The following is a 22,675-nucleotide window of genomic DNA, read 5'->3' as shown; positions in this document are numbered from 1 at the left end:
GTCTATTTTGGTTGGTTTGATATGACATTGGCCTGTAATAACTTTAATACTCTTTTTTCTTTTATCTTTTTTCTCTATTTCATTATGTATATATTCCTCCCTCTTTTTGATGTATATAGTCTATACCCCTCGGTTTGTATATTCATTTGTCTTACTTTTAGTAGTTTATTTCATAGCTTCTTTAGCTTGTTTTTCTTAGTAGTATAACTTCTTATTTACTTTAATAGCTTCTTTTTTATTTGGTAGCCTATTTTTATTTTTAAGTGAGCGATAAGCCTTTGGTTTTCTTAATGCCACGGTTCTTTCCAAAGGTGAGTTTTGTATGAACCGGGTGGCTCTTCTCAACGATGGATGTCGTGACAACCTTCTTAAGAGATTGAGTCCGTTTTTGATGTTTAGGTAAAAATAGTAGTATTAATGAATAAAAAGGGTCAATCATGCTTCACTTGGTACCAATACATTTAACTATGGTCTTACGGTTAAAAACAAGTTCTTGGTAAGAAATAACTCTAATTAGTAACCTTTAGATTCTATGTGTTGACTTGAGCAATCATCGAATGGTTTAGTTCAACCATTAGTGATTTTCAATCTTGAATATGGTTGTTGTGGGCCCTCGACTCTATCCTCTTTTACAATCTAATCGTGTGAGAAGTGAGATTTTTGTTGCAAGTCCAACTACCGATAACTAGGGAATCTAACGTATTTTATGCTCCTTTTTGCTTAAGTTTTGGATTAAAAGTGTGTACAAGTATTTCCGAAAGCTAACTTATTGTGCTTGTTTGCAGTGTTTGGTCAAAAAGAGACAAGGAAGTCATAACCAGCTTGATAACTGTGATTTCTACATGTTTTATACCCATTCTTACCTAAGCTTCGTGCATTAACTGCCATAAATTAGTCCCAAAATGCTTACAAGTTGCGCTTAATTGCAGGTTTGAGCGACAAGATGACAAGTACCAAAGATCGGCTCAAAAAGGAGTGAAATCTGCCAAACAAAATGACCTGTGCAGTCCGCACTGATTTGTCACGCGGCCGCACAGGAGAGTTTAGAGGCTGGGCAATTTCCAGGTCAACCTGCACGGTCCGCCCTGCTTTGCCACGCGGCCGCGCAGGATAGTTCAGAGACCATGCAATTTTCAAGTCAAGATGCGCAGTCCGCGCCCAAGAGTGTCAAAACCTCGGTCATTCAAGGCAAAAGCCCACGCGGCCGCACACCTAATCAGTGCGGTCCGCGTGGAAACGCCCTACGCGGCCGCGCGTCGCATTTGTGCGGTCCGCGTCCCCAAGTGTCATAAGCAAGATATGAAGACCTAAACCCTTACGCGGCCGCGCGTCATTTGTGCGCGGTCCGCGCCAGACCCTTTGGGGTATTTTTATCCAGTTTTTCCTGTGTAGTATAAATAGAACATTTTACTTTTTACGTGCAGTTTTGAGTTTCTGGTTTTTATCAGATAGCAGCTGAACTCGAGATTTCATAGTTTTAGCCTATTTTGGGCAATTTCTTCTAGTATTAACGTGGATTTGAGTAGATTAACATTGTAGTTAATTATTATGTCAATTTCATCTACTATTTCTTCAATTTCTGTTTCTATTATGGCTAGCTAAACCCATTAGCTAGGGTTGTGGCTCAACCCTAGTGTGGGTAATTAATGGGTGTGATTGTTTAGTGCATGAATGATGTTGGGTATTTGTTATTTGAATTAATCTTATGTTTTCATTAAGATTTGGTGGTTGCAAACACTAAGTCGAGCTTAGTGAGTTTTGACTCTTCTTGAGAAAGAGAGTCTATGACCCCAAGATTAATTCCAACAAGGAATTGGGATGGATCCATGAGAATGGTAGTCCCAATTAACGGGTTAAACCTCGAGAGAGTAATTACCCAACTTGAACCATAAGTTGCTTGGGAAAATTGGCCTACCCAATTGGTCTCGAGAGAGGCAATTGGGAAAAATCACTCTCTCTACCGAGAGGTGTGAGAGTGGGTATAAAAGTGCAACAGTTATAGCATAAGTCCCATATTCATCATTCTTGCATTAGGAATCTCTACCCGTTAGTTGACCACCTAGGTACATACCACGACCCTAGTGCCTTTCTATATATTGCATACAACCTAGAATCAATATCTTAGCCTAACTTAGCTTTAAACTTGTAGTTGATAAATTGTAGTTGATAGTCAAAAGAAAACCAAAAATGTTGGAAGATCAATTAGGAGCTAAAACATAGTCCTAGACCATACAAACACTCAACTCCAAATTGAAACTCTCTGTGGAAAATTGACCCCGATACCACTATTGGGTAAAAGTATTAGCGTCCACTCTTCCTTAGGTTGAGTCCGCTGCGATCACTTTTTGGCGCCGTTGCCGGGGAGCTTTACGGCGTTGACTATTTGTGTAGCTAGTATTGTGTTTTGCTTCTCTTTCCTTCTTATTTACTAACTTTGTTTGTGTCGATCAATCAGGTACAATGGCTCTTAATGCAAATGACCCTCTCGACAATGTGATAGCGGGGGAGGAGGTAGAGGATCTAGAACAAGATGAGGTCTTACCTAAACTTCCACGGAGAGGCCGACATGTCAATATAAATGCAAATGAGAACAACAACATTCCAGACCCTCCTCCGGTACCGCCGAGAGTGGCTCCCAGAGTTCTACCAAATCAAGGATACGCAAGTGCTATTGTTCCTCCCCGAATCCGGGCGGGGAACTTTCAAATCACAAATGTTATGCTGACCTTGCTCGAGCAAAGAGGTTATTTCACGGGTGCCTCTGATCAAAATGCCTACAAGCACTTGAAGGGGTTCGTGGATACATGTTGGGGTAGCAAGCAGACAAACGTGTCCGAGGATGCGTTGAGATTGAGGCTTTTCCCGTTTTCTCTTCGGGGTAAAGCATTGGATTGGTTAGAAAGGCTCCCCAATCATTCTATTACAACATGGGATGAATTGGCGGACAAATTTATTGCCAAGTTCTTCTCTCCAAGTCATATGGCAGCTCTTCGGGATGAAATTCTAGCTTTCAAGCAAGAGCCAACGGAACCTTTGCATGAGATATGGGAAATATATAGAACAATGGTGAAAGAGTGCCCTAATAATGACATGACCGAGGCTATGATTCAACAAACCTTTTATCGGGGCATCAACACCACAAATCAATGCATTGTGAACCAATTGGCCGGAGGGAACTTTATGAAACTTTCTTACCAAGAGGCATGTGATGTACTTGATGAAATGGCCAACACCTCTTCGGCATGGCAAAGCCAAGCAAACGTGCCCCAAGGTGACCCCACGGTCATCCATTTGCACAAGTAATTGCACAATCATGGCCAAGCTATAGCCGAGCTTACAACAACTATGAATCAATTGGCAAAGGCGCAATTGTAACAAGTCCAAAACCCGCGCCAAGTCAACGCAATGGAAGGTGTTTCTATGTTGAAAAGGAGGCACAGAGGACAACAACCTCAAGGTAATTGTGAACAATATGACAACAACAATGATGGTGGTGGTTATTCAAATGAGTGCTATGAGGATCAAAGCGAAGAGGTCCAATATGTCAACAACTATCAAGGGAATAGAGGTAACTCTTCAAACCAACAATGGCGTCCTCAAGGTAATTGGGGCAATCAACAACAAGGCGGAGGTAATTGGAATAACAACAACCAAAACAACAATTGGGGTAATCAAGGCAACCAAGGAAATTGGCATGGTAATAACAATAATTGGGGCAACAACAACAATCAAGGAGGGTGGAACAATGGCGGGAACCAAGGCAACCGGGGGCAAGGTTTTCAAAGGGCCCCCGTGTACCAACAACCGAACAATCCACCCCCCTTTCCTTCTCAAGGTCCAAGTTCGTCCGGAAGCGAGATGGGGAGAATTGAAAGCATGTTCGAGCAAATGATGAAAAAGAACCAAGATTCCGAGGCCCAATTAGCTTCGCATAACACATCTATCCGGAACTTGGAAGTGCAATTAGGCCAAATCTCTCAGTCTTTAAATACTCGCCCAAAGGGTGCTCTACCAAGTGATATGGTAGTAAACCCCAAGGGTGGGCACAATAATCATGTGATGGCAGTGACAACGCGAAGTGGAAGAGGCGGTGATGTGCATGCCTCAAGAGGAAACCAAGTTGTGGTAGATGAAGATGAGTTACAAAATGATGAGATCCCGTTGTTAGTTGAGGATGTTGTTGAACAAAGTGCAAGTGATGATGTGAGAATTGAAATTGATGAGGGTGAGGGGGAGACTCAAGAGGCCGTGAACCCGTCTAGGGAACACGTCATTGATATGCCCAAACCGGTGGTGCCAAAAGCCAAGGCACCCTTGCCTAGACCTCCTCCGCCCTATCCTCAATGGTTGGCCAAGAAAAAGGGTGACAACCAATTTAAGAAATTCATTGAAATGAGTTTGACTATCAACGTGCCTTTGGTGGAGGCACTCGAGCAAATGCCGGGATACGCAAAGTTCATGAAAGATTTGGTTACAAAAAGAGATCAATGGAGTGTGAGACAATCAAGATGACCCATCAAGTGAGCGCAATTGTGCATTCTATGGCTTCGAAACTTGAGGATCCCGGTGCATTCACTATCCTATGTACCATTGGAAGTGCCGACTTTGCAAAAGCCCTTTGTGACTTGGGGGCAAGTATCAATCTCATGCCATATTCGGTCTTCAAGACCTTGGGTATCGGACAACCTCGTCCAACTTCTATGAGGCTTCAAATGGCAGACCAGTCAATGAAGCGGCCTTTGGGGGTTATTGATGATGTCCTTGTTCGTGTTGATAAGTTCATATTGCCGGCCGATTTCGTGATCTTGGATTGCGAAGTGGATTTCGAGGTGCCTATCATTCTTGGAAGGACCTTCCTAGCTACGGGGAAGGCCTTGGTTGATGTGGAAGCGGGAGAATTGACCTTCCGTGTTGGAGATGAAAAGGTGGTGTTCCACGTGTGCAAATCAATGAGGCATCCGGATAGCACCGAGGTATGTTCGTTTTTTGACATTGTCATGACGGTGATAGTGGATGACACAAGCGCAATGGCAAATGTTGAGGACCCACTTGAGGCTGTGCTATTGAACATGGATGTTGATGATGATGCTAGAAGGGTGGAGTGTGTGAACGCATTACATGGCATGGGCTCATATTCTTATGAACCGAGGAAGTTATCTCTTGATCTTGAAAATCGCAAAACTCCACCCACCAAGCCATCTATTGAGGAGCCACCGGTGTTGGAGTTGAAACCACTTCCTCCTCACCTTAGGTATGAATTTCTTGGTCCTAATTTCACTTTTCCGGTTATTCTTTCTTCTTGCTTGACTAACGTGCAGGTTGACGCCACTTTGGCGGTTCTTCAAAAGTGCAAGCGGGCGATTGGATGGACCTTGGCGGATATTCAGGGTATTAGCCCCGCGTTTTGCATGCACAAGATAATATTAGAGGAGGATGCTAGGCCGTCTCTTGAACATCAGAGGAGACTCAATGAGGCTATGCAGGAGGTGGTCAAAAAGGAAGTCATCAAGTGTCTTGATGCCGGTGTGGTGTATCCAATTTCTGACAGTTCGTGGACTTCTCCGGTACAATGTGTGCCAAAGAAGGGAGGAATGACGGTGGTGACCAATGACAACAATGAACTTATTCCGACTCGTACTGTGACGGGTTGGAGGGTATGCATGGACTACCGGAAGTTGAACAAGGTGACTAGAAAGGAACATTTCCCATTGCCATTATTGGACCAAATGCTTGATCGTCTGGCGGGCTGGGCTTTCTATTGTTTTCTGGATGGGTATTCAGGCTATAACCAAATTCTCATTGCCCCGAAAGACCAAGAAAAGACAACCTTCACATGTCCTTATGGCACATTCGCCTTCTCTCGAATGCCATTTGGATTATGTAATGCACCGACGACCTTCCAATGATGTATGATGGCAATCTTCACCGACATGGTGGAGGACATATTGGAGGTCTTCATGGATGATTTTAGTGTGGTTGGGTACTCATTTGGTGAATGCTTGCAAAACTTGGATCGTGTGTTGGCCTGATGCGAAGACACAAACTTGGTTCTCAATTGGGAGAAATGCCATTTTATGGTAGAAGAAGGAATTGTGTTGGGGCACAAAATTTCAAAAAGAGGGATTGAGGTTGATAAGGCGAAAATTGAGGTTATATCAAGGCTCCCTCCCCCTACTTCTATCAAAGGGGTAAGGAGTTTTGTTGGACACGCGGGTTTTTACCGAAGATTCATCAAAGACTTTTCTAAGGTAGTTAACCCGTTGTGTAAATTGCTAGAGAAAGATGCCAAATATGTGTTCGATGAGAGATGTATGGAGGCTTTCGAGCTTCTAAAGCAAAAGTTGACGACTACCCCCATCATTACCGCACCAAATTGGAACTTGCCCTTTGAGCTCATGTGCGATGCTAGTGATGTTGCGGTGGGGGAGGTCTTGGGCCAAAGAATCAACAAAATGTTCCATCCGGTGTACTACTCAAGTAAGACAATGAATGAAGCTCAAAGGAACTACACGGTCACCGAGAAGGAATTGCTTGCCATTGTTTTTGCCATGGAGAAGTTTCGCCCATACCTTATGGGGGTCAAAGTGATTATTCATACCGATCACGCCGCCCTTAGGTACTTGATGATGAAGAAAGATTCAAAAGCAAGGTTAATGAGATGGGTGCTTCTTCTTCAAGAATTTGATTTGGAGATTATTGATAGAAAGGGTAGTGAAAATCAAATGGCAGACCACTTGTCTCAATTGGAGGAGGAAGGGAGGACTTTGGACGGCCTTGAGATAAATGATGCTTTTCCGGATGAACAACTCCTCTCGGTTTCAATGCTAGACATGCCATGGTTTGCCGACATTGCCAATTATCTTGTTACCGGTGTGGTTCCGTATGAGCTCTCTTCTAACCAAAGGAAGAAGCTCAAGCGGGATTGTTTGGACTACTATTGGGATGAGCCGTATCTTTTCAAAATTTGCACCGATGGTGTAATTCGTCGGTGTGTTCCCGAAGAAGAGAAATTGAGTATTGTGTAAGCTTGTCACTCTTCGCCCTATGGTGGCCATCATGGCGGGGCGAGGACGACGTCTAAAGTATTGAGTTGTGGTTTCTATTGGCCTTCTTTGTACAAGGATGCCGGTGACTTTGTGAAAAGATGTGATGAATGCCAACGTGCCGGAGGGATTTCGAAGAAAGATGAGATGCCCCTGAACACAATTCTAGAGGTTGACATTTTTTATGTTTGGGGGATAGACTTTATGGGACCATTCGTAAGTTCTTGTGGCAACACCTACATCTTGGTAGCAGTTGATTATGTGTCGAAATGGGTTGAGGCCATAGCTTTGCCAAATAATGAAGCTCGAAGCGTGGTGGCGTTCTTGAAAAAGAGTATCTTCACGAGGTTTGGCACTCCACGTGCTATCATCAGTGACGGGGGTTCTCATTTTTGCAACCGGTCTTTTGACTCTTTGCTAGCCAAGTATGGGGTAAATCACAAGGTGACCACTCCTTATCATCCTCAAGCGAGTGGCCAAGTTGAAGTGTCCAACCGTGAGATCAAGAGTATTTTGTCCAAGACTGTCAATGCAAATAGGATCGACTGGTCGAAGAAATTGGATGATGCTCTTTGGGCTTATCGTACAACTTTCAAGACTCCAATTGGTATGTCACCGTATCGGTTGGTGTTTGGAAAGGCTTGTCATCTTCCGGTAGAATTGGAACATAAGGCTATGTGGGCCCTGAAAAAGTTGAACTTAGAATGGGATGTCGCTGCAAATCTCCGGGTTGAGCAATTGAATGAACTTGATGAGTTTAGGTTTCATGCTTACTCCAGCTCGTCCTTGTATAAGGACAAGATGAAGCACCTTCATGACAAGTATGTCCGAGGGAAGGAATTCAAAGTTGGTGACATGGTTCTTCTTTTCAACTCCCGGGTGAGGTTATTTCCGGGCAAAGCTGAAGTCTAAGTGGAGCGGCCCATTTGAAGTGGTTGGTGTAACTCCTTTTGGTGCCATTGATCTCAAAAATAAGAATGGTGAAGTTTTCCGGGTCAATGGGCATCGTGTCAAGCATTATTTGGGCAAGATTGATGACAGCCACGTGGTGGCACTCATTTATTTGAAATGACTGTGATGGTAACATGCGTCGTGCCGCGACGTTAAATCAGGCGCTTCTTGGGAGCCAACCCATGTCTTTTTCTTTTTCTTTGTTTTTCTGTTGTAGAGTAGGATTTTCGAGTTGATAGTTTGTGAAGTGTTGCAGGGATAATGTTGAACCAGTGCAGGGCAAAAGTGCAAAATGGTCAGTCTCTGAATATTGCCTACGCGGCCGCGCAGCAAAACAGTGTGGTCTGCGTAGGTTTGAGTAGCTGAAGGGTTAAGGCCCAGAAGACCCAGCGCGGCCGCGTGACATTTCTGTGCGGTCCGCTTTGGAGGACCCAGAATTACATGCTCTCTAACAAAGTCCAACGCGGTCGCGCACCAAAGCAGTGCGGTCCGCGCTGGGATGGCTGAAAGTACCAAGTCTTTGACAAAGACCCACGCGGCCGCGCACCAAAAAAATGCGGTCCGCGTGGACTGAACAGCTAATGTGTAGGATGCAAAATCCAGCGCGGTCCGTGTCCCTTTTTGTGCAGCCGCGCTGGTAGGTAGGTACTGGATCCCAGGGGTTTTCTATAAATAGAGGCCTTGGGCCTCATTTTAACCTTTTCGCCAAATTTACACCTGAGCTATTATTTTCACTATTCATCAAGACTAATTGTGCACATAGTAGAAATGTCATTAATCCCTGGTAACAACTCTCATTCATTTCAATCATAGTCTAATTTTTGTTTTGTTTAATTGCTTTCTACTAGTGTAATTTCTTACTTTCGTCTTTTTCTTCTTAGTTTAACTGTTAGATTAGATTTTTGTGTGGTTTTGTTTAATCATGGGCATGGAATCTTGTTAAATAACTGAGTAGGGACACTTAGGACCCCAAAAAGGTGAACAAAAATTGGATTTAATTGAACAAACATCCAGCTCAGTTAAATTAGCCCTACGTGGCCGTGCAGCATTTGTGCGCGGTCCGCGTGACTCTGGTTAAGAGATGATGAACCTCTCTGCGTGGTCCGCGTGCCATTTATGTGCGGTCCGTGTGAGCCCAGCACGACCGTGGTCCAAAACGTGCAGACCGCGTGTAAAGAGTTCAGAAAGGTCAACATTTGGGTATTTCACCTACCCAGACCGCGTACCATTTCTGTGCGGTCCGCGCTGAACCAACGCGGCTGCGTACCATTTCTGTGCGGTCCGCGTCGGTTTATTCAGAAAGGTATGTGTGGGTGTCAGTATTTTGCACGGACCGCGTGCCTTTTGGTGCGGTTCGCGCCCCTTTGTCTATGTCACTGTGTCTGCACGCTTTGCATTCAACTGAACTGTCTACTCCACCTTATGTGCTTCTACTAACAATGTTAGACATGTATTCCCTGCAGACAATGGTTCAAAAATGAGCAGGCAAAGAAAAACAACCCGGGAGAGGTGGTTCCTCCCGAGGGGGGAAAAGCAAGTGGATACTGAAACTCACTCCAAAAACCAGGGAATTGATAAAGAAAACTTGGAAGATAATCCGGGAAGCTAATAGAGCTGCATCTCATTCCACGGGGAGTGAGTATGCACCTTCACGGAGCATTACCTCGGAGTCTGCCCCCACCCACATGTCCACCTCATTTCAGCTCCATGATTCCCCTTCCTCGGATCATGGTAATGTAGCCTCCTCCAAGAAGCCAGTTAATGTCATCTCGGACTCGTCTGATGAGTCCGTAGCAAGAGAAGAAGAGCAATACTCCACATCTCCCATAGCTTCATTATCAAGGGAGAGTGGAGGGTATGCTGAGGGAGGTGAGCCACAGGTCGGGGGGATAGAGCGTACTAGAAAACCGGAGGCATGGGCAGACAAGTTTGTTAGTGAGATTGCCTTCCACAGATTCCGGGAGTGGTGGCCCAAAAGGAAACTGATTCTGGAGAGGAAGTTCATAAATGCCGATTTTGTCCCTCTCAACCCTCATGTGCAAGCACAATTCCGCACTAGAGAGGGTTGGGGCTTCTTCAAAGAACGTGTTGAGATGGCGAATGAACATATGGTGAAGGAGTTCTACAGCAATGTTCACCATGTAGTTCGGGACTCAAAGGCAACTAAAGTGAGGGACAAGACAGTTGTGTTTGATGGCAAATCGTTGAATGAATTCCTGGGGTTCGAAGAAGAGGATGAATCACAATATTTAGAAAAGCTAGCAATGAAAGAGGAGGTTCGTCCTTGGTTGGCTGAGCACTTGGAAGCCCCGGGTACAGTCCTAGTCTGGTTGAAATCACAAGAAAAGATCTTTAGGAACACCCTGAACTTTGAAGCCAAAGGGTGGTTGACTTTCGTGTGTAGGCGACTTGACCTGTCTACACATGATCACTCCATTTCCCTTCCTCGTGCTGTCTTGGCAGCATCTATCATGGCGGGTTTCCCTCTGAATGTGGGTAATATTATGTCGAGAGTGATTTCTACAGTTGGTAATGAGACCCAAACAAACTACCCCTTCCCAAAGACACTCTCTTTGTACTTCAGATAATTGAAAGTGAAGAAAAAGAAATATGATGTCAAGGTACCTCCGGTGGCCCCGTACTCATGGTATAGTCAGTTGGGTCTAGACAACCCGAAGAGGGGCAAGAAGAATGTGGCATCCACTTCCACCGCACCTGGCCAGTCTGAGGAGCCAGCGGTCATTGAGCAGCCTAGTGAGCCTTCCACCATTCCTGCTACTGATGAGGCATTGCCTCCAGGTCCGTCGTCAGCAGCTGGTCCTTCTATTGCAACTGACCCAGTAGTCCCTTCATCAAAGACTCACCGGTTCACCACAAACCAGCTCACCCACTCCCTTGCCAGTTTGAACAACTGGATGTCAGCTGCGACATCCAAGTTGTCTACTTTGACCACTACTGTACAGGCACAGGGAACACCAGTTACTGTTGGGATTCCTTCCTCCATTGAGGATGCACTGAAGAAGATTCTGGCCAACCAGGAAAAGATGATGGCGACGCAAGATGCCTTGACTAAGGCGGTTGGGGCACATGGCAAAGCATTGGAGAAATTGGCTCAGGAGCACAAGAAGCTGAGGAAGCAGAAGGCTTTCAAGGAGTCAGTGACACAGTTGAGAGTGGAGGTGGACAAGCTCATGGCGGGTCAGTTGCCACTTGACCTACTGTTTGGGGATCCGGCTGTAGAGCCAGCAGTAGTACAGGTACAGGAGGAGGAGAAGAGGTCGAGGAAGAAGAGGAAACTCCCTAGCACGAAGGGAGTTGTGATTGAGGTAGCACCGGTTCAGGAGAGTCCCTCCACTGGTCCACCAGTTGATGAGCCAGTTCTTGAGCAGGCACCTGTCCCAGCAGCACAACCGCAGTAGGTCGGGGACCAGTCTGAGGTCCCCACTAGTACAGAGGACTTAGGAGCCATTGACCAGCACAGGGTGACGGATGAGGCTTGAGGGGCCTTTCTATATCCTTTCTTTCATTTTGGTGTTTATTTTGATAGTTAACATTGGGGACAATGCTAGCTTTTATTCGTGGGGGTGTGGCCCTACTATTTTGATTGACTGTTGGATTACTGTATATATTCTTTTACTTTCAGCACATTCGTAGTTGTAGATGGCTTGTATATAACTATTCATTCTAGATGCTTTTAAATTCTATGTATATATTCATTCCCCCTGGTTGTATATTCTACTCCCCTTTTGTATATATTCATTCGGTTTTCATTTTGGTTTTCTATTTTTCGTTAAAAAAATTTCGTTTTAGTTGCAAAGTTAGGCTCGTAGCCTTTTTGTTTTGTTTTGGCGTTTGCAATAAGCCATTGGTTTTCTTAATGCCATGGTTCTTTCCAAGGGTAGAGTGTTGTGCGAACCGGGTGGCTCTTCCCAATGATAGATGGCGTGACAACCTTCTTAAGGGTTTGAGTCTGTTTTTGATTTTTCTTTTTGATTTTCAAGTTTTTGTAGTTAAGGGTACCTCAGGCAAAGCTTCACTTGGGCCTAGCACATTTGCCTTTGATCTTATGGTCAAAGACATTATGTTGTGTTTAGGATGGTGAAAGTTGTGGCCTTGAGACTCTTGTGTTGACCAAATAATCATCATGTGGTCATTTTTGGCCATTGTACGCTTGAATCATATCTAAGGTCGTTGTGGGCCCTCGACTCCGTCTTTGGCAATCCTTGAGTGTGTGTAGTGAGAATTCGAATCGTGAGCCCAAGTACCGAGCCGATGGTCTAGAACTTGCCCTGAATGTTTGTTGAGGCAAAATCATAGGTGGAACTTGACTTGAGACGTGATTATATGCTCTCCTTGATCCAAAATGCAAAATTTGAACAATTCCCATGACCTACCAATGAAATAATCCCTAGTTCACCCCTTTTGAGCCTTAAACCTTTTTCTTTCACGAACCAAGCTACAAGCCTATACCCATTCTTAATGAGACCCTCTCTTGGCACCCAAATCTTCCTTTGAGTAAATGGCAAATGTCTAAGTTTGGAGAGGAGAGACAAGAAAGGCATCAATGTGGTAACAAGGTGCAAAAGCAAAAGAAAAGGAAGGCAATGAAAAAGAGAAAAAGACAAAAAGAAAGACAAAAATGAATAAGAACCAAAAAAGGAATCCAAGGACAACAAAAAAGTGAAAAAGGTGTGGAAAAGTGGTAAAAAGGAGAAAGAGTTTAAATTGCAAAAGAAAGAGTGACAATGTGTCTCTCTAACCCCTTGAAAGAAGTGAATTACTTAATTGAGTCAAGAATGTGTGCCAAAATAAATCAAAAGAAGTGTTGAAGGGAAGATTGAACCCATTTGAATAAAAACATGTCCTACCTTTACCCAAAGCCTTCACAATGACTCCTCAAAGCCCTATATGATCTTGAGTTGAGGAAAGCCTACATTAGTGGATACTTACATAAGGGGCAAGCATATGGTACTTAGAGCCGGACTTAGGGCCTTTTCTTTGTGAGAGATGAGAGAGAAGTCCATTCACCTTGATTTGTGTGCAAATACTCTAAAAAGGTGAGGTTCACTTAGGGAAAGTCGAGGATGTGTGAGTTTGGGTTCCACAATGACAAAAGAAATTGAGAAAGGTTCCTTGATGAAATGTGTCAACTCTTGATGCTCTTGTGTCACACTTGATCCACAAGATTTCAAAGTTTAAATGTGTTAATGATGCATTCGCATTGAGGGCAATTATTAGTCCCATTTGATGCTTGTTGAGGTTACTTTAGGATAAACAGGAATTACTTGGGTGTTTTCCATTGAGGGGTAGGTCTCATTTTATCTGCTTGAGGACAAGCAAAGGTTTAAGTTTGGGAGAGTTGATAACTGTGATTTGTACATGTTTTATACCCATTCTTACCTAAGCTTTGTGCATTAACTGCCATAAATTAGTCCCAAAATGCTTACAAGTTGCGCTTGATTGCAGGTTTGAGCGACAAGATGACAAATACCAAAGATCGGCTCAAAAAGGAGTGAAATCTGCCAAGTGTCAAAAGACAACTGAAGTGGGGAACAAAATGACCTGTGCGGTCTGCACTGATTTGTCACGCGGCCGCACAAGAGAGTTTAGAGGCTGGGCAATTTCCAGGTCAACCTGCGCAGTCCGCCCTGTTTTGCCACGCAGGATTGTTCAGAGACCATGCAATTTTCAAGTCAAGATGCGCGGTCCGCGCTCCTTTCCACGCGGTCCGCGCCCAAGAGTGTCAGAAACTTGGTCATTCAAGGCAAAAGACCACGCGGCCGCACACCTAATCAGTGCGGTCCGCATGGAAATGCCCTACGCGGCCGCGCGTCACATTTGCGAGGTCCGCATCCCCAAGTGTCAGAAGCAAGATATGAAGACCCAAACCCCTACGCGACCACGCGTCATTTGTGTGCGGTCCGCGCCAGACCCTCAGGGGTATTTTTGTCCGGTTTTTCCTGTGTAGTATAAATAGAACATTTTACTTTTTAGGTACAATTTTGAGTTTCTAGTTTTTATCAGATAGCAACTGAACTCGAGATTTCATAGTTTTAGCCTATTTTGGGCAATTTCTTCTAGTATTAACGTGGATTTGAGTAGATTAACATTGTAGTTAATTATTATGTCAATTTCATCTACTATTTCTTCAATTTTTGTTTCTATTATGTCTAGCTAAACCCATTAGCTAGGGTTGTGGCTCAACCCTAGTGTGGGTAATTAATGGGTGTGATTGTTTAGTGCATGAGTGATGTTGGGTATTTGTTATTTGGATTAATCTCATGTTTTCATTAAGATTTGGTGGTTGCAAACACTAAGTCTATCTTAGTGAGTTTTGACTCTTCTTGAGAAAGAGAGTCTATGACCCCAAGATTAATTCCAACAAGGAATTGGGATGGATCCATGAGAATGGTAGTCCCAATTAACGGGTTAAACCTCGAGAGAGTAATTACCCAACTTGAACCATAAGTTGCTTGGGAAAATTGGCCTACCCAATTGGTCTCGAGAGAGGCAATTGGGCAAAATCACTCTCTCTACCGAGAGGTGTGAGAGTGGGTGCAAAAGTGCAACGGTTATAGCATAAGTCCCATATTCATCATTCTTGCATTAGGAATCTCTACCCGTTAGTTGACCACCTAGGTACATGCCACGACCCTAGTGCCTTTCTCTATATTGCATACAACTTAGAATCAATATCTTAGCCTAACTTAGCTTTAAACTTGTAGTGATAAATTGTATTTGATATTCAAAAGAAAATCGAAAATGTTAGAAGATCAATTAGGAGCTAAAACATAGACCTAGACCATACAAACACTCACCTCTAAATTGAAGCTCTTTGTGGAAAATTAACCCCGATACCACTATTGGGTAAAAGTATTAGCGGCCACTCTTCCTTAGGTTGAGTCCGCTGCGATCAAAGCTCAAAAAGGAGTAAAACCTACCCAAGTTCAAAAGATGGCTCAAAAGAGCGCTGACAACGAAGAAACAAATGCGGATGCGGAGGGTCCTCCATTGAGGTGGTCTTGATTTTGCTCCCAGTGGTGGCAAGGTTCAGAGAGCTATAATTTTAGGCTTAACAAGTTACCACTGCCCCCGGTGAAATTGCACGGCAGCGGTGGCTTTTGTGTGGTCGTGGTCGTTTTATTTCCCTCAGCGGAAGCCAGATTCAGAGAACCAAAAGTGGAGCTAAAAGTTGAAGACCATGGTCCGCGCTTGATTTTGCGCAGCCACAGTAGTCGTAGCATTGCAACGGTCCATTTTCCGCTATCAGTGGTACCTATGTAGGGGCATTTTTGTCCGAAAAATTTTGTTGTGTATATAAATAGTTCTTTTTCAGATTTTTAGGTCATCTGTTGTTTTGTAGAGCACGTGAACCGCCTTCTTTTACCTTTTTGAGTAATTTTAGAACATCTTTAGCAATTAATCTTAGATTTTAATCTCGTAACTACTTTTTATGGCTTATATTGCATCTCAATCTTTGATTTCTTCTTTGATTATGAGTAGCTAAATCCATTAGTTAGGGTTGTGGCTCAACCCTATTGTGGGTATTTAATGGGTTTTCAATTTTAGGGCTTAAATGTTTATAGGTGAATGATATTTGTCTTGATTTATACTTTAAATGTTGATTGATGGTTGCAAACACTGATTTGTGCCTTTTTAACTTAGGCTCTTCTTGAGAAAGAGAGACTAAGTCTAGGAAATTCAAGCCAACAAGAAATTGGGGTGCATTCAAGAGATTGATAGCCCCAATTAAAGGGTTAAACCTAGAGATATTAATACCCGATTTGAGTCATATTTGCTTGCATTGTTTGACACCTAATTGGGCTTGAGAAAGTTAATTAGGGCAAAGTCACTCAAACTTCCCAGAGGTATAGAGTGAGTAGTTATGTGCAATGGCTATATCAAGATCCCAATTATAATAAATTTGCCCTAAGTTTTAGATCCCTTTAGATACCCACCTAGGTGCAAGTCACTTCCATAGTGCCTTTAGACCAATTAAGAAAACCTTACAAAAATATCACAGTTAGTCTTATTTTCTTGCATCATTAGTATTAAAGTAGAATAGTAAACAAACAAAGAATGATTGGAAGTACAATTAAGAACATCGCACATTGCTAGATTAGATAGGAATCCAATTTCAAACATATATTAGCTCTCTGTGGATTCGATCCCGACCTTTCGTGTAAAAGTTGCATCGACTGCTCTTGCCACTCTATAGTGGTGTAGAGTTGGAACCGAGTACTTTTTGGCGCCATTGTCGGGGAGCTAAGTGGTTTTGGCTATCTATCTGACTAGTTTTATGTCTTGTTTTTCTTTCCTTATGTGTTACTAACTTGTGTGTGTCATCAATTCAGGTACAAAATGGCAAACAATGATCCTCTAGGAAATGTTCTCCCAGGGGAGGAGGTAGATGATAATGGTGAAGATGAGGTGCCTTTAGTACCTCAAGGTCAAAGAAGGGGCTGCCAGGTCAATGACAATGTTCCAGACCCTCCCCCGCCTCCTCCAAGAGTCGCTCCCCGGGTGCTTCCAAATGAAGGATACACAAGTGCAATTTTCCCACCCCGGATCCGAGCGGGCAATTTCCAAATTACAAATATGATGTTGACTTTATTGGAGCATCGAGGGTACTTCACAGGCGCTCCCCATCAGAATGCATATAAACATCTTAAAGGCTTTGTGGATACCTACTGGGGAAGCAAACAGACCAATGTGTCGGAGGATGCATTGAGATTGATATTGTTCCCTTTTTCACTTAGAGGGAAGGATTTTGACTAGCTTGAAAGACTTCCCAACCATTCCATCACTATGTGGGATGAGTTGGCAGACAAGTTTATAGCTAAGTTTTTCTCGCCAGGGCATATGGCGACTTTGAGAGATAAGATTTTGGCCTTCAAACAGGAACCTAATGAACCACTTCATGAGATCTAGGAGAGATATCAGACAATGGTGAAAGAATGTCCGAACAATGACATGACCGAAGCAATGATCCAGCAGACATTCTACTGTGGCATTAATACGACCAATAAGTGTGTAGTGAACCAGCTAGCAAGGGGAAATTTTATGAACACACCTTATGTTGAGGCGTGTGAGATATTGGATGAGATGGCAGATACTTCCTCAGTTTGGCAAAGTCGAACTAATGTGCCACAGGGTGATCCGACTGTCATTCACCTGCACAAAGAGCTCCACGACCATGGCCAGACAATAGCAGAGTTAACTACAACAATGAACCAGTTGGAAAAAGCTCAATTGCAACAAGTTCAAGCACCGAGGCAAGTAAATGCTATGGAAGGTGTTAGCATGTTGGTCAACAAGAGGTGACAAAGAGGTCAATAAGGTCAAGGTAGTCCAGATCAAAATGAGCAGGCAAGTGGTGGTTTCAACCAAGATGATGGGTATGATGAGCAAAGTGAGGAAGTGCAGTACGTGAACAATTACCAAGGATAAAGGGGCAATTCTCCTAACCACAACAACAGTAGAGATCCCAAGGAAACTAGGGTAATCAAAACTAACAAGGAAATAGTAACTGGGGGAACAACAATCAGAATTGGGGCAATCAGAACAACCAGGGCAACTGGAGTGGCAACAACAACAATTGGGGAGGAAACAACAACCAAGGGGGTTGGAATAATGGCAATCAAGGGAATCATGGGCAAGGCTTTCAAAGACCTACGATGTATCAACAACCAAACAACCCCCCTCCATTTCCATCCCAAGGTCCTAGATCTTCAAACAATTAGAAAGGAAGGATCGAGATGATATTTGAACAAATTCTGAAAAAGAATGCTGACTCTGATGCTCAGTTGGCATCCCATAATACTTCAATCCAAAACTTGGAGGTTCAACTAGGCCAGATTTTGCAATCTTTGAATACTCACCCTAAGGGGGCTCTACCTAGTGATACGATAGTAAACCTGAAGGGTGTGAACAATACCGGGCATGCAATGGCGGTGATCACAAGAAGCGGTCGAAGTGGTGATGTGAATACCTCCAAACAAAAGGAAGTTGTGAGTGATGAGCTTAAAGTGCAAGAAGATGATGTTCCTATAATTGATGAGCAAGTGAGTGAAGAGAATTTGAATACGGAAGTGAGAATGATATTCATGATAATGAGGTGGAGACTCAAGATAACGTGAACCCGTCTAGGGAGCACGTAATAGACATATCAGAAACGGTAGTGCCCAAGGCTAAGGCTCTCTTGCCAAGGCCTACTCCACCTTACCCTCAAAGACTTGCAAAGTAAAAGAATGAAAACCAATTTAAGAAGTTTATTGAGATGATGAAAAGCTTGTCGATCAATGTTCCTTTGGTGGAAGCTCTTGAGCAAATGTCGGGTTACGCCAAGTTCATAAAAGACTTGGTGACCAAAAAGAGATCCATGGATTGTGAGACCATCAAAATGACTCATCAAGTAAGTGCAATTGTGCACTCGATGGCTCCAAAGCTTGAAGATTATGGCGCTTTCACCATTCCATGTACCATTGGGAGCGCGGATTTTGCAAAGGCATTGTATGATTAGGAGCAAGTATCAATTTGATACCTTACTCCGTGTTCAAAACTTTGGGTATTGGTCAACCGAGAGCTACTTCAATGAGATTGAAAATGGCAGATAGAACAATGAAGAGGCCGCTTGGTATTATTGATGTTGTTCTTGTCTTGATGGACAAGTTTATTTTGCCTACTGACTTTGTGATTCTGGACTGCGAGGCTGACTATAAGGTGCTGATAATTTTAGCGAGACCTTTCCTAGCAACTGGGAAGACATTGGTTGATGTGGAAGCAGGGAAGCTCACCTTTCGGGTGGGTGATGAAAAAGTGGCCTTTCATGTGTGCAAATCAATGAGGCAGCTGAATGGTACTGAAGTGTGCTTTTTTGTGGATCTTGTCACGGAGGAGATAGTTGATGATACTAGTGCTATGGTAAATGTGGAGGATCCTTTAGAAGCGGTTTTGTTAAACCTTGATGTGAATGAAGATGAAGGTCGGGTGGAGTGAGTTAATGCTTTGCACGGAATGGGCTTTTATTCTTATGAGCCCCGTAAGCTTTCTTTTTTGGATCTTGAGAACAAAAAGACTCCGCCAACAAAGCCCTCAATTGAGGAACCTCCCGTTTTGGAGTTGAAGCCTTTGCCTTCACACCTTAGGTATGAATTCTTATGCCCTAGTTCAATTTTACATGTTATTCTTTCATCCTGTCTTACTAACATGCAGGTAGATGCAACATTGGAGGTGCTCCAAAGAATGAAGAAGGCAATTGGATGGACTCTAGCCAATATTTAGGGAATAAGCCCCACCTTTTGCATGCACAAGATTATACTCAAAGATGATTCCAAACCCTCCGTGGAACATCAAAGGAGGTTGAACGAGGTAGTCAAAAAGGAGGTGATCAAGTGGTTAGATACAGGGGTTCTGTACCTTATCTCGGATAGTTCTTGGACTTCGCCGATGTAATGTGTGCCGAAGAAGGGTGGTGTGACTGTGGTTACCAATAAGCAAAATGAGTTGATTCCCACCAGGACTATCACCGGATGGAGAGTGTGCATGGACTACCGCAAGCTGGATAAAGTGACCCGCAAAGATCACTTTTCATTGCCTTTTCTTGACCAGATGCTAGATAGACATTCTGGGCATGCCTTCTACTGTTTCTTGGATGGGTACTCAGGTTACAACCAGAGTTTGATTGCTCGAAGACCAGGAGAAAACCATCTTCACATGTCCGTATGACACCTTTACATTTTCTAGGATGCCATTTGGTTTGTGTAAGGCACCGGCTACATTCCAGCGGTGTATGATGGCTATATTTACCGACATGGTGGGACTTCTTGGAAGTGTTCATGGATGATTTTAGTGTTGTGAGTGACTCCTTTGATGAGTGTTTGAATAATCTTGACAAGGTGTTAGCCCGGTGTGAAGAGACAAATCTTGTGCTTAACTGGGAAAATGCCATTTTATAGTCGAGGAGGGCATTGTCCTCGGCCATAAGATCTTAAAGAACGGTATAGAGGTGGACAAGGCTAAAATTGAAGTGATTTAAAAGCTTCCTCCTCCTACTTCAGCCAAGCGAGTAAGGAGTTTTCTTGGGCATGCAGGGTTCTACCGAAGATTCATCAAAGACTTTTCTAAGGTAGTGAATCCTTTGTGTAAATTATTGGAAAAAGGATGCCAAGTTAGTTAATAAGGAATATATGAAAGCTTTTGAACTTCTCAAGTACAAATTGACAACCACTCCCATTATTACCGCACCCAATTGGAGCTTACCTTTTGAACTCATGTGTGACTCAAGCGACGTTGTGGTAGGAGTGGTCTTGGGTCAAAGAGTGAACAAGATGTTTCACCCGGTGTATTATGCAAGCAAAACAATGAATGATGCTCAAGTAAATTACACGGTGACAGAAAAAGAGTTGCTAGCAATTGTGTTTTCAATGGAAAAGTTTAGGCCTTATCTCATGGGTGCCAAGATAATAGTTCATACTGACCATGCAGCACTCTGCTACTTGATGACAAAGAAGGATTCTAAGGCTCGGTTAATGAGATGGGTTCTATTGCTTCAAGAGTTTGAACTTGAGATTGTTGATCGGAAAGGGAGTGAAAACCAAGTGGTGGACCACTTGTCCCGCTTGGAGGAAGAGGGGAGGCCCCGTGATGGCCTCGAAATTAATGATTCATTCCTTGATGAGCAACCCCTCTTTGTATCTGTGAATAACATGCCTTGGTTTGCGGATGTTGCCAACTTTTTTGTGACCAGCATTGTCCCATGTGAGCTCTTTTCTAACCAAAGAAAGAAGCTTAAATGGGATAGTTTAGAGTACTACAGGAATGAGCCTTATTTGTTTAAAATCTGTAATGATGGTGTGATCCGGAGATGTGTTCCGGAAGAGGAGAAAATAAGTATTCTGGATGCTTGTCATTCCTCTCCCTATGGTAGTCATCATGGGGCGAGGACATCTTCAAAGGTGCTTAGTTGTGCTTTTTATTGGCTAACATTGTACAAGGATGCGGGTGAGCTTGTAAAGAGATGTGATGAGTGTCAGAGAGCAGATGGAATTTAAAAGAAGGATGAGATTCCTCTCACCACTATTCTTGAGGTTGACATATTTGACGTGTGGGGCATTGACTTCATAGGACCTTTTGTGAGCTCATGTGGCAACACATACATTCTTGTAGTCGTTGATTATGTTTCCAAGTGGCTAAGGTCGTGTCTTTACCTAATAACGAGGCCCGATGTGTGGTGGATTTTATCAAGAAGAATATTTTTACTCGGTTTGGCACTCCTAGAGCAATCATCAGTGATGGGGGTTCTTATTTCTGTAATAAGGCATTTGACACTTTGCTTGCAAAGTATGGTGTCAATCACAAGGTTTCAACCCCTTACCATCCTTAGGCTAGTGGGCAAGTTGAGCTCTCCAACAGAGAGATTAAGAGCATATTGTCAAAGACTGTCAATGCAAATAGGACTAACTGGTCAAAGAAACTGGATGATGCTTTGTGGGCTTACAGGACTGCTTACAAGACTCTAATTGGTATGTCTCTATACTAGTTGGTGTTTGGGAAAGCTTGCCATCTCCCGATTGAGTTAGAGCACAAGGCCATGTGGGCTTTGAGGAAGTTAAATCTTGAATGGGATATTGCAGCAAATCTTCGGGTGGAGCAACTCAATGAGCTTGATGAGTTCCGATTTCATGCCTATTCCATAGCGTTCTTGTATAAGGAAAAGATGAAGTACTTACATGAAAAGTATGCCCATATCAAGGAATTCAAAGTAGTGACTTGTTTCTCTTATTCAACTCCCGGTTACAACTGTTCCCCGGAAAGCTCAAGTCAAAATGGAGTGGACCTTTTGAGGTGGTGCTTGTGACTCCATTTGGTGCTCTTGATTTGAAAAACAAAAATGGTAAAATCTTGAGAGTTAATGGGCACAGAGTGAAGCACTATCTTGACAAGTTTGATGATAGCCATGTGGTGGAAATGATCCATCTCAAGTGATTGATGGTAACATGCGTCGTGCCGCGACGTTAAATCAGGCGCGTCTTGAGAGGCAAACCATGTTTTTTTCATCTTTTTTTGATTAACTTTGTAGTGTACGATTTATTTTTGAACTAACTGGTTGTGAGATATGTGTAGGAATGTTTGATGCAGTTCTGGACTGTGTTGGAGAAATTTGGTACTCTTTGAAGTTGGACCACTGACAGCGCTCCATTTTTCGTGGTCAGCGGTGGCCTTATCGCGGAGGCAGAAATTAGTGGCAGACACGGGATTGAAAAGCCCAAAATGAGACTTCTCTGAAGTTTCCACCACGTCTGTGATGCTATTTTTTGCTGAGAGTGGTGCCTTACTACGGCCGCGTACCATTTACCGCTCTCAACGGTAGTCTCAGAAAAGCAGCCCTTCTGTTCGTCATAAGCGTGGACCGCGGTAATTTTCCTAGGCCTTGTCAGGTGAGTTGTGTGGGCCCCTAGGTGTTTTCTATAAATAGGACCTCAGGAACCCTTTTACAATTTTCTATCTTTTCTCTGTCAAAGCAAAATTTTCACTGTTCACGTTAGCCCTAATCTGCCCAAACACAATCAAAGTTCATTTATCACCACTCATCTCCCATCTGGTAATTTCACTCATTCATTAGTCTTTAATTTTGTATTTGTTTTTCTTTTAATTGATAGTTTTTACTTCTTCTTCTTCTT

General features: G+C 43.3%; 1 protein-coding gene across 1 annotated transcript; it reads left to right on the top strand.

Moving 5' to 3' along the window:
• Nucleotides 1-21,286: 21,286 nt before the first annotated feature.
• Nucleotides 21,287-22,183, top strand: LOC138878034 (uncharacterized). The gene is made up of 5 exons (XM_070157690.1): nt 21,287-21,354; nt 21,450-21,517; nt 21,629-21,756; nt 21,810-21,976; nt 22,075-22,183. The coding sequence occupies exons 1-5, from the start codon at nt 21,287-21,289 to the stop codon at nt 22,181-22,183; spliced, it is 540 nt and encodes a 179-aa protein (XP_070013791.1).
• Nucleotides 22,184-22,675: the final 492 nt, after the last annotated feature.

Source organism: Nicotiana sylvestris, chromosome 9, assembly GCF_000393655.2.
Source record: "Nicotiana sylvestris chromosome 9, ASM39365v2, whole genome shotgun sequence".
Lineage (NCBI taxonomy): Eukaryota > Viridiplantae > Streptophyta > Magnoliopsida > Solanales > Solanaceae > Nicotiana > Nicotiana sylvestris.
Note: the sequence above shows the minus strand (reverse complement) of the source record. Positions and strands in the feature narration are given on the sequence as shown.

Excerpts from the sequence above, each read along its gene's own strand:
- LOC138878034 (XM_070157690.1), top strand. The coding sequence starts at position 21,287 with ATGGGGGTTCTTATTTCTGTAATAAGGCATTTGACACTTTGCTTGCAA. Across the intron at positions 21,355-21,449 it reads AGTATGGTGTCAATCACAAG|GACTAACTGGTCAAAGAAAC; the intron begins GTTTCAACCCCT and ends CAATGCAAATAG. Across the intron at positions 21,977-22,074 it reads GTGGAAATGATCCATCTCAA|TGTACGATTTATTTTTGAAC; the intron begins GTGATTGATGGT and ends TTAACTTTGTAG.